Source organism: Larus michahellis, chromosome 8, assembly GCF_964199755.1.
Source record: "Larus michahellis chromosome 8, bLarMic1.1, whole genome shotgun sequence".
In the NCBI taxonomy this organism is placed as follows: domain Eukaryota; kingdom Metazoa; phylum Chordata; class Aves; order Charadriiformes; family Laridae; genus Larus; species Larus michahellis.
In genome coordinates, this window is record NC_133903.1 from 35,861,054 (window position 1) to 35,874,194 (window position 13,141).

Genomic DNA, 13,141 nt, shown 5'->3' on the forward strand with positions numbered 1-13,141 from the left:
GTATGAAAAGCTTGCCGAGATGATGGGCTAGCCACAATGCCAAAATCAAGGTCATTAAAGATACTGCATATGGAAAGGGTCATTTTGCTAGGAACAGACCAATTACCAGTGAGCATATATAATGACTATTCATGATGTCAAAGCAGCTTGCCACACTGCTTTCATCTGCCAGCAGACAAATGCCTATACAAGAATGTTGCAGCTGTCAAGGGAATATTTGACTCAATGTATATATCTTGGAATGGGTTCTGTAGGCAGTCTGGCCTCCGTCCTGAGGTATTGGAGAGGATAATTCCACAAAATGACAATGTACGAGGCCACAAAAATTCAAACCATAGCCTTGATATTACAAGAATCCTAGTTGATTTCAGCTGTTACAACAGGAAGAACCAGTTATTATACACAAGTGTCTCACTGACCAAAATTAAGATTTTTTTTTTTTCCCCCTTCAGCACTGTTGATCCCATAACTCTTTAAAGGAAAACATGTATGCAGGCTGTTGAACAAAGACACACGTCTAGAATTCTCTGCCTCTCAGCACTGCAGTAGAGATAGAGACTTCTTCACTCTGACTGCAACCTTAAGACAGATGCACGTACAGCAATGGAGTCACCCGGCTCCTGTGAAACAGCCCCGAACTGGAGCAGACTGACAAGTCACAGAAGATAACAAAAAACAACAAAGAAATGCTACATTCTCAGGCATAACAGCATTTAAAGAAACTGATTCTTGAAGCTGTAAGGTTGCCCTAAGCTAGTAGAGGATAATCAGTTTAACAATAAGATCTTTCCTGCTATGAATAAAGAGCTATCAGCTTGGTCTATCAGAAGTCACCTAGTATTTTTAAATGGGAGTTTTTAGTGCAGGTGGTGCCTTTATCCTATACTGTCAGCTACACACTACAATTCTAAAAACAGTAAAGAAAATAATAATCATCCTCCCCCATTCATTTGTTCCTAATTCTCAACATAAAAAAGCTGCAATGACTGATCAGTGGAAATTGCTGCAGTTCCTCAGGAGCTTTTCCATTAGAAAAATCTTCCAATCACTTGGGCTGACTACCAAGACCAGGTGCAGAATTCTGATCCCTGAGCTACCGTAAGACGTGGCACAATTCCCTCTGGTAGCAAGGCTGGGCCTAAATGCATGCAAATCCCAGGACCTGAAGACTTGTGGGAGACAACAGACTGCAAGACAAAACAGAAATCTCTGCATTGAATCCTTTCTTAACCAGCACGTGAACGTCTCACAAATCAAGCAGTGTTATAATTCATTAATATGAGGAATAAGCATTCTAATATACTTTCTGTATGATTGGAGTAAAGATACATACAATTTATAAATTTTGGTTCATGTTATGGAATGATACAATTGCTATAGATTTGTACATTGCACATCTGCATCTACCTTTGTTCACCAGGACTGTATGACATTTTTCCCCGGACAGATATTAAGGGAACCACCAAATTTAATGACTGAGCTCTGTCTGTACAACAGGAATACTAAAAAAGCAAACTAAAAGTATAACCTTGCCTTGTTTGTAGGGAAGAGAGGATAGAGGGTACAAATACACAAATTTCAGGTTAAAGAGGGAAAGAGGCTGGCAGGACCTGTAATGGACTCTAAGAAACATACTAAAGGATTTAGCCAGGAGGAAATAAAAGATGAGTATGTTTAGCCAAATACTCTGTAGCTCAAGGGCAAACCAGAAGGACACAGGTCCATGTTCCAGACACAACCCAGAGGGATCGGAATACCTGAAGTGGGTAAAACTTTCAGGGTGTGTGATTTTAATATAGATAATACGTGTATTATGTCATACTGTTACAGTAACAGACAACAGTGGCTTCAGAATCCGTACAAGTGTTTTTGGGTATGGTCTCATTTCTGTCATGGTCTCCTTAATGAAGTCTCAAGAAAAATGCCCAAGATTCTGAAGGGAGATCTTGAGACAGCTGTTCAGTTGCATTAAGTAGTTGAACAGTGGATTCAACCACAAGGGTGAGAGCACTAAAATACGAAACCTTCTTTCAAGCGTGTTCCTGAGACCCCAGCCTTGGGGTAATAACCAGCTTCTGTTCAGTTTCCAAAGAGATAAAGCACATTGGATTCAAGGAGTGCAGCCCAAAACTTCAGTATAGGAAGTAATCAACTGGAGAGGGTAACCAGATCTGTAACAAATACTATTAAGATTCTCACTTTAAATTGTTCGTGTTTCCAGTTCAAACGGTACCAGGACAAGAGATTCTTTTGAAAATGTTAACCCCAAGTTCCTTTTGATGAAATACAGAAACAGTATAGTGGTAAGCCACAGTGGGGATTTTTCAGTGATAGCAAAGGATCTCTCTCGTCAGCTGAATCTATTATTTTCTACTTCTGAGAATATTCTGATGTTATAGCTCAACTCCAAACTTTCATTAAAAGTATATATAGGAAGCACTACTAAGCAGTCAAGGATTAAGAAACAGTAAACTTACAGATGCCCACACATCTCAATGAATGCACATCTACCAATTTACACACCAATTTCATTGGCACATGCTGCATTCAAATAACAATAGACCTGCTATTTCTTCTACAGCCAGAGGAACTTAGGAGTTTACTAATATTGGACTCACTATAATCTGAGGAGATTTGTTTAACTTTTTAATGCAAGTTTTCTGCTCCCTAAAGTATTTATTTTAAACATTTTGACAAATAATTCAAATTTTTATTTTTTTTAACCTGTCAAATGGAATTTTTATTATCTGGGGAGAGGCTTATAAATTAGTGCATGCTGACCAGGACAGGGGCACAGAGCTACACCGTCTGGTCTCTCCTCAGTTAGCTGGCTGAGAAGATACTTCAGGCAAGAAGCCCTGCAACTTGTGCTGCTGCGACCCTGTGTCTCAGCCGCTCTCAGATGAACCTGGTTGAATCTATCTTTGTAGACATGACCTAAAAAATAAATTCTCTCAAAGCTATGAATGTAGATGCAGTTGGGAATTTTCTTGTGTCAATTTGTGACCAATCTAAAACTTAACACAATCTTAAAAAAAAATCTGCATTACAGACTTTTACAGTTTTGGGTAGTAACAGTTTATTTCCCCTCCTCCTAGGGGAGGGGAATTGTTTATTATAACATTAATACAGACTACTAATAATTTACATTATTGTTAAATGTTGCTTGCCTGAGGTAAGTGGAATTTTGCAGAACAAATATTAACCTGGATTTAAATCCAAGTTGAAAGAATGAGATTTTCAAACATCTGCACTCAAACCGATCTGTGAATACAGAGAAGTGATTAAAGAAAATCTTATTAACTTCAGCCAGACCAAAGACTTAGGTCAATATTGAGATATTTTAACCATCTCATGAGTCCCTTGCAGATAGATATGCATTATCAGTCCCATAACAGAAACCATTTTTTTTCCCACAGAGAACAGCCTTTATTGTCACTGCACTTTCTAAAACTCTTCAGTGTGGACACAATTGCTAAACCCACTAGCTAGTTGAATAATTTCAATATTTGCTTCGCAAATTGACTGCGGAAGCATATTATTCATTTAAACGGTCAATCCTTATATGTGAAATTGTTAGTTTCTACTAATTTTTTTTCCAAGAGTAAACATTTCCTAAAAAAATAAATAAAATGTAACAGGATTGCAAACAGGAACCGACAACTACCTGAACCAATGTCAAATTCAGAGAAGACAAAGAACTCACCTGTTTAGTATAGAACTTACAATTTTTCCCCCAATAAGTGAAGATGATTTTTCTTCCTCAACTAAGGATTTTGACCAAGTCCTATATTCAATTCATACCAAGGCTAACATGTTGCTCACGTAACACATAGCGAGTCACATAAAGATATGCAGCAAGTGTTTAATCTTCAGTGGAAAGTCTAGTGGTTAACCATGCAAACAAATTATTTAACATTTTCCTCAGGAATCATTGCATTTCCATCTCCAGAGTGGTTAACATTTGTGTATAATTACAGTAACACATGGTCATGGTCAGGACATCCAGAGTCTGTATCCCTTAAAGCAAAAATGTAGAGGTTAATGTTCTAAGGCACTTGATTCAACCAGACTAATAAATTTTCCTTCCCCTGTAGATGATCTGACTGAGGTAATTTAGACAAGCAGAGCTGGAAACCTTACGCTCAGCTAAATGAATCATGAGTCTACAGAATGCTTAAATTCAGAAAAAGACTGAGGGTAGCAACATGCAAATTGATAAAACTGTTGAAGAAATGCAATTTCAACAAAAATAATTATAACATGGGATGCCTTTAAAGAGGTAACACGCATAGGAACAAAAAATAAAAGTAATTTTTTTCTCTGCCTATGAAGTCAGGAATGGTATTTCCAGTGTCTTACTGGGAGACCATCGAATAGCTCAGAGTCTTTCACAGTAGGAAGATAAAGACAGAAAGAAAGAGTTGTGTAAAACAGTAAAAATCACCAACACATGCAAAAGCATAATAAAGCTAATAGGATAGGAATAATAATAGAAGGTGAAAATATAACCTGTTTGCAGCAAATTAGGATGGCGTATCTAAGCACAAATGACACACACTAACTTAAATACTCATCAGAAAAAAAAAGCTTTCTCAATGGGAAGATGAAGTACCTTGTCAAATAATCCATTTTTGGATTTAAAAGTCATTGATGTTTTGCAATATTAGGTCAGTGAAGTGTGTCTTTAAAACCTGAGTGTTGTAATCCCTTACATGGCAGAAAACACTTTTTGCAGCTTCCCTTATGCTTATTATAAAAAGCAAGAACAAAAGATATATCAAAGATAGTTTACTTCTGTGTTTCCAGAGGAAGACCACAAGTAACTGAAGGATTGAAGCGTAAGAGTACTGCTTTATTTATTGCTCTGATAAAACTGATAGTGGCACAAACCCTGTAATTGCCTTTGTACAACTGTCCTGCTACAATCACTATTTCAGTAATTCTGGCTTTGCGGATAGACTACTTAATCCAGTAAGTCTTCTCCCTGTCTGTGGAACTTCTCTGATGCTGTAAACAGGGTGGTCCACGTTGCCCAAGAACCACATGACAGGATCTTCTCTTACAACACTATTTCTCATAATACTGCATACTACAGGAACAAAATCATCTTCTTAAAACTACATGATAAATTTTGCTTTGGCCTGTCTCATCTTCCTATTGCTATGAATATAAACTGAAGTTTGCACCAAAAATCAAACTGACAGTTATCAGAGTTCGAGAGAAGAGCTCTCCTCTTTGATATTTTTTTCCTCCAAAAGTTAGTACCAAAGAATCTGCAGTTGAGTATTTGTTCCTCATCAAGCCATTTTGTTTTGTTCACCTTTTCTAAAACACAAATGGATCTATGAAGTACCACAATATATGATAAATTGGAAAACGGCATCATACAATTAAAAAAATAATCTGAAGGAAGTAAAACTTAGCATGATTTATGCTTAAAACAGAGGAGACTGCTACAAAAGACGTTCTATAGTGTTACATACATTTCAATGTAACCTGTAGATTTCCTCAAGCAAGTATGCACACCATCATTAGTCTCATGGGCAGAATTTGGCAATGTTTTATTTACAAGCAACACAAAGCTCTCTTATTTAATTTACCAAAATGCTAATGCTGCAGTTTCCAGAGAGATTCACATAACTCACTCGCCCAAATCCCACTGAAATATGAGCATCCAGCTCCAATTAAGTTTTTGAACATCTCTCACTATGAATTCCCCAAATCCCAAAATGCACTATTCCTTCTGCCAAGATAGGTTTTCATTATTATAATCACCTTTCTCATAGAGCTCCTCCATCGCTCTCCAGGTTTCAGCTCGGACCTCTCGATTGCTTTTACCCAGAACATGTGCATCAGGCCAGTGTATTAAATAAAGATCTAAAAAAGAAACCAGACTATTCATTGAAATGTCAAAAAAAAATATATATCAAACCATGTGAAACAGCATTTTCCCTCCATAACAGCCCCTAACATATTACCATTAAAATAGTTACAATTACTACTCCATGATCATTACTGTATACATCCATTTAGTTTTAATAAATGAAATCTACATTTCATTAACAGCTAAAGGTAGCATAAGTTGCACACGTGCCACAGATTCAGGTCACTGTAATCAGAATTTCATGGTCACATATGCACTTAAACTTCCAACGCATAACAAGCCCCATTTAAATCAAAGGGATTTTGGTCCCTGTAATTAAAACTGGACTACTGCTGAAACGCTGGAAGATAAATATATTCAGCAGTTCTACAGATATTTTATACAACCTCAGCAGTGGATCTGTTTTTTTCCTTTCTAAAGAATACTTCCATTTATGAATTTCTGTTGAAAATTAAAGCACATTCTCTTATGAAGGTTTTTTTTTTTTTGCTATAATTTTGTGGCAGCATTGGTGATTTTTTTTAAAACATTTTTAAAATGTTATGTTAAGGGAACAAAATTATGCTTTACTGCATTTATGAAATGTTACCACAGTTTCAAATGCAAGATGTACTGCTGATGGAATTCTCCAGGCAGCTATTGAAACTGGCTGTCTCAGGAAAGGATTTATTTTTCTTCCTGTTGTATCCATGCAAGAAAAGACTATCCTTCTACTGAAAAAGGAAGTATTTCCAACACAAATTAAAAATGAGAAATCTACATGTATTGGACTCAGAGTTCTAAATCAGATTACCTAAATTTAAAAAATGATAGGATCTATAACTCCTTTGTAAGTTTGTAGACACTGCTAGGCATTCTGAAGGAGAAACTTAGGAGACACATTGAAAACAGTATTTCTATTCTTTAAAATTCTATTTAAATTCTAACTGCAGATGAAACAGATAACTGCAGGCATCCCAGTCAAAGAGGTGTTGGTCTTTGACACATACATTTGTCTGACACAAAACAGGAAAAGGAAATAAATGCATGACTGAGATGTGCATCGTTGTCTTTGTGCTTTACAATACTCCTTTTTTGGCAGTTCAAATATAGAGTTAAGAAATAAAAAAATAGACTCGTTTGCAATGAGCAGAGTTTTTTGTTCTCTGAATGCATTACCCCATTCATTTACAGCACCTATTTTGGAAAACACAGATCCTCTGCCATGATATTTTTTCAATTCACATTTAAGGACTGAACTAATGATCACTATACCACTGGGCTGGTATATTAGCTTTCACCTCTTTAAATACAAATGCAACCTCAATTTAAGAGGAAAAGGTAACATCAAATTCATCATAATACACCAGTTCCCATTTGGGCACATCACTGCAACACTGTTAAACAGAGTATTTTGCTTACACTAAGAATCTAATTACAACAGTACAGAATTTTGCACAGTAAGATACATTACACATGTATCAAGGAAAAAAATTATTTTGGGTGTATGACAAAAATCATGAGCTAAATTTGCACTTTCTTATATCAAGAATCCATTAGATTTTTAAACGCAATTGCTCAGACAAGCAAATATCATATATATAAGGATTTGCAGCATCTAGCTTTATGTCACATTTAAAGAGAAAGTTGCTCATTCTTTGCCCTTATATACATAAAATACACTCCCAACGTAGAAAAGAGTAAAAACACACATGCAGTGTTGTTCATCGCTGATCTGCAAATAATTACTTCTTCTCTAATTGCTCTGAAGAAAGAAGTTGTATTTATTAAGAATAAATACCAGTGTATGATACTGGAATAAATACCAATTTCTGTGACATTTAAGTGAAAACTAATATTGTGATATTGATTAAAGCATTTTGTAAAGTTATGTTCAAAACTCAGGACTACTCTAATTCTGTTGTCAATAAAGTCTCTTTTAAAATTTCCACTGACTTATATTAGATGAAATCCCAAGGATTTGCACTACGAATTGCTAGTATCAAGTGTTAATTTTGATCCAAAATTATACGTGCCATTGGTGGTTCTTACTGAATAGAGACTGCTGCGTTTTAATTTAAACTTCTTTGCTTGGATAAAGCAAATGTCACATATAAGTAGGTGCAAGTTTACCTCATGTAAAAATGGAAGAATCACTTATCTTTAATTGCTGCTTGTTATGGTCTTCAAATCAGACTAATAAGAACTGCTTAACTATGCAGAAACGTGTTGTAGAGCACCAACAAAAAACAATCATTAACTTCAGCAGAGTTTCACCAAAAGCTACTTTTCCAAAAGCCTGAATATTCAGTTAGACATCACAGTTTGCAAATGTTCACAGAAATAGCTACACCATGGATTTCAACATACAAAGATGCTTTGTATTCAGACCTCTCAGAAGCACTCTCAGAAGAACAACTTCTAACAGATTTGATAACTGAAAGATCTCTGGCCTTGGATATTTAAAAAATGGAGTACACCACCCTTCCTTGTATTAGTGTCTGAGACCTCTTCAATGCAAACACGATTAGCTGTTGGTCCTTTATTTTAGAAAGGTGATGTTATCAGGTATGTGATGTCCATATCATCCTACTAAGTTTATTTTAATTTAGGCTTTTTGTTGACATAAAAATTACTTCACAGTTATAAATATACACATTTAGGGCTAGAAAGCATCTATTGGACCACAAAGCACAGTGCTCCTGACTGCAAGAAGTGTTTGGGAAAGATGTGGGGCAAAGGTACCTTATCTCAGAGATAAAGAGTAGAATAGTTTTTCTGCCAGTCATGCACAAACCACCCCAGCACAGCTAGAAGCAGAAGGAATACAATGCACCTTACAATAAGCGATGGAACTGCCACTCTATTTAGATATAAACTAAGCACAGTTCATTTTAAATTAGGATCTGCTTACTTTTACTGCATCTGTTAGAAAACTTTCTGTAATACCTACAGGCAAATAAAAACAGTAAGCGCCTCAGCAAACCAAGGTGTACGATTTCATCTTCATTTGTACACACATTCACACCTGCACTCACACATTTTCTTTTGCTAAAAATATTTCCACTCCTGGCAAATTACATGAACACAAACACTCTTATTTTCACTCTGGAAGCAAGAAACTAGTTTTAAATTATTTATCAAAATAGATTAAGGTTCCATTAATCAGGAAACTGGAAATTTTTAAGAAGAGACTACATTTTTGTCTGTTGAGAACGATGTGGTTGTGCCTTGTAGTGTGGGATAGATTAATCAATACTTTGAGATGTCTTCCAGCCATGTATTTTTTTAAAAGAATCTTAACTCAAAATAAAAAGCAACCAATGATTCACAGTATCAGGATGTACTTGAGAAAGAATTAAAAAAAAAAAACAAACAACCAAACCCAAACATTTACAATCAAATTTTGTATTTACCAACTTTTTACAGCATCCTTTAAGACAATCAAGCTGTAGCAGTGCAGTGGTAAGAGGGCCTGAAGTTCATTTGAATGTTGAAAACACAGTGCTGCAGGAAAACTAAAATTAACATGTGAACTGCTTTCACACGGGCATTTAAAATAGAGTGGCTTATTACTTCTTAGCGGTTGCAGCACTTACAATCAACGCAGTTCCTCTTAACTTAAAAGCACAGGGCCATTTCACACATTTAAAAGCCAACATGTTGTCATGGAAATAAAAGTTTCCAATTCTATTTAAATTCCTAATACAGTATTAAAAAAAGGTCAAAAACTCACTATAACAAACCTAGTTTTGAAGAACAAGCCCTGGCTCATAACAAACCTAAAAGTATTTTTTTCTCAATGTTTAGCACAGTTATCTTAATGCAATGGTTGTATTTTCCCCGCTTTTCTGAATTGTCGCTGCACTTAGTATCCACATTATGTATTTTTTTCTCCTGACCAGCCTTTTTTGTTGTTGGTGGTGGTTTTTATTCTATTGGAACAAGGATCAATGTGAAGTAACCTCCAAAGTGTTCTGAATTCATACACAACCTGAACTGGGTGTATTCTCACCATTCATGCGATTCACCTATTATACTAAATATGCTGCTAGAACATTTGTCCAGCGCCAGCTGGGGATTTGTGACACATTGAATTTTCCTGAACGTGACATACCAGAACAGTCAAAAGGAAAATAAAATCGTTTATGAATTCAGTAACCCACAAATGACATTCAAGAAGAAGTTACTTTGGAGGTTTGAGACAAATCCCAAGGAATGTATTCTGCTACTGCCAAACCTGTAAGATTTGCTGCCATTTCATATTGGTTTACTGTGACTGCTAGTTGAGGACCACATTTAGAAAATGCAAGGAGCAGAGTATCTGTTACAACCACTGCCCACAAATAATATAAATTTCCACCTTCTCATGGATATATAATCTACTGATTCCTGGAACACTGCTCTCCCAATACCATTTGCCCATGCATTTATTGAAAAGGTTTCATAACAGTATTTTACAAGGAACACTTTTTCTCTTAAAAAGCTGGGACTGCTTTCAGCAGTGCATCTGTTTTAACAGCTGGCGTTCTATATACTGCTAATACACAGATTTATCAATTCCTGTTAGATTATATGCCAAGTCTCTAATTCAGTCTGCACGGATGGACTGTGTAGCCCATAGGGATCCTCAAGAAAATTAACAGGACTCTCCTTAGAACAGAGCTTAGCTGCACATTGAGCTGCCAGGGCTCCTATAGCTTTTTCTTTTTGCAGTCTTCTGAATGACTAACTTTCCCTCCAACATAAAGGCGTAAGTTCACAGATGGTATTATTTAGGAACTTTCAGTTTTCTATATGACACATGTATCTTCATGGAAAGGCTGTGAACCACCACATATTTCGTTAATATATAATGAAATCAGGAAATTCTGATTTAGGTACATTTCACATACCTTTATTTCACTTTCCTATTTCATAGAAAAACTGCCAGTTTGAACACATGCTTGCAACTGAAGAATTTACTTTCCTCACTAAGCTTAGACACAAATTGCTTTGTTATTACCAGATCTTTTTCTGTCATGGATTTCATGTCCTCTCTATGGTATACATTGGCCAGCAGAAAAGGGACATAAAATGCAGGTATGAATGAAAACAGAACTAGGATATCTAAGCTTAGTCGTACAAGCTTATAACTGTATTTTCAAACTGCATTCCAATTACTTTTGTTAGACTTGTGATAACCCTCAGAACTTCCAACAAAAAGCTCTTAACTCTAACCATTCTTGAAATACTTGAAGAGTACATATTTCAAGATATTGTCACTTTTTGCTTAAAAATCCTTCCGATAGCACCTTCCAGCTGGGTGCTTTCCAACAGGAGATATAGGGCTCCCTAAAGCATGATGCTTTCTGTGAACCCCATGAAACACACCATGTATTGTACCTCTTCCAAGGGTCTACTTCACCAGCATATATAGCGCTAAATGCAGAACTCAGCCTTACCTCTTTCACATGAGTGCAGTTCACACTGTGTTAAACAAAAACGGTGCATGGAGTTGAACCAACAGTTGAGATTAAACTCAAGCAGCCAAAACCGTTACTCGACTTGCCATCCCATCCTTCTTGCAGAGGTCACCATCCTCATTGACAGATCAGTGAATTGCATGTGACTATTTCCTAAGCCACCACAGTTTTACAAATTGTTAAGTTAAAGCAAGCTGAAGCCAGCATTGATTTAGGTCACTATGTCAGACTAAGTAGTGGTTCAGAAAGAGCTTTATAAATTTTTCAGACATCTCCACATCACCGGAAGAAAGGTGAGGAAGATGGGAAGGCGGTGAAGGTATCAAACAAAACAAAAAAAAAGGAAAAAAAATCTCGTATGGAGGGAAATGGCAGTTGTAATACTCCTTAATTTGTCTCAGTAATATGAGCAGAAGAATTCTCAGAGCTGAACATATCTGACAAACTGAAGTTCTGTTTATGCCAGTCCAGGGATTCACTCACACGGTGACAGTATTTGTGCATTTCTTCCTTTCAGATTTTTTTCCTTTTTTCATGTATTTCTTCTTAGCAGCAATATGTAAACAGAGTGTTTGTGTGAGCACCTACTTTAAACAGTCTACTAAATGAGAAAATAAAAGCAAATTACAGTATTAAAAAGAATCACCGAAAATGATTTCCTGGAAGTGAGTCAAGTTTTCCTCTCATCGACATTCAGCACCAGTGCCACAGCAAGCAGAAGAAAAAAGAAAGCAAACACAAAACATAACAAGCAGAAAGCAGAGAGGAGGAAATGTGTTATTTCTTAATTTAGAGGAGAAAGTCAGGGCTTGAAATGTTGTTTATGGAAGTGCCCTTGCAGTGATCTGTATTTGCACAGAACAGAAAAAAGATTTGAATTAATTTTGCATTATTCTGTACCTGTGCAGGAACTTACCAGATACATTTCCAGAAAGAATGGAGCCAGAGATGTGCATACAAATATCTCAGTCTTTAACAGATTCAGGTTTTTTTCACTTCATCTTGCAGAGTACCCAAGCAAAAAAGCCAGTACATACAGCACACAGCTGCCATTAATATTATATGCCATTAATTCTGCAAAATCTGTACTTCACAAAAGCTGTTCACTTTGTCATTAAAGTTTATTTATTGGTAATGGGGGGGACGACGGGGTGAGTAAAGAGAAGAAAACGAGGGTTTTCAGGACACTGACAGATAATGTCTGATGGTTAGGTCAATTATTCCTTAATTATCAGCATAAACACTATCTCCACCAGTGTCATCATTTTATATTATTACTTTAAATTCACCTTCCTGTACCTCCATTTTCTTTTCATTGCTCTGGGTAGGGAAGAAGCAGCAAAAGCATTTCAAAAAAACACCATGTTTATTGTTATCAGGTATCTCCTCTCCCATGATCTGTTGCAAATAATTAATTGCTGTCGTTATTGCAGCTCTTCGACGGTCTACTAAGGGAGTAACAATATCACATCTTTGACTACAAGAAGTTTATGATCAGGGTAAGTTTAAAAGCGTGTAAGTCTAATTCAGTGTTAGTTAGATTTAGTCTTCTAAAGTCTGGTAGATACTTCCAACATTTTTGCCAAAGTATATTGCATCAGTCAGACCAAACCAAAGGCAGTTATTCAGAATTTTAAAAAGTTAACAGACCTACAAAATAAGTTTTAGAAAGGACTCACATTCCTTAAGATTTAATAGACCAAAGAAGAAACCAGGCATTTTTGTTGCCCTATTACCAATACATTATTGTAAAGTTTATGAATCCTTGTTTCATAGGTTTCAGGTGTTTTTAGCAAAATATATAAAACTA

At 36.1% G+C, this 13,141-nt stretch overlaps 1 protein-coding gene across 3 annotated transcripts in view; it reads right to left on the bottom strand.

Annotated features, from left to right (window-relative positions):
* Positions 1–13,141, bottom strand: part of LOC141747925 (putative oxidoreductase ZK1290.5) — a 49,899-nt gene that overhangs the window by 20,577 nt on the left and 16,181 nt on the right. For 2 of the 3 annotated variants that reach the window (XM_074598954.1, XM_074598955.1), the window contains exon 3: positions 5,779–5,880. The exons of the other annotated variant lie outside the window; for it this stretch is intronic. In XM_074598954.1, the coding sequence (XP_074455055.1) occupies positions 5,779–5,880 (102 nt within the window). The remainder of the gene's footprint in view (positions 1–5,778; positions 5,881–13,141) is intronic. 3 annotated transcript variants of the gene reach the window in all.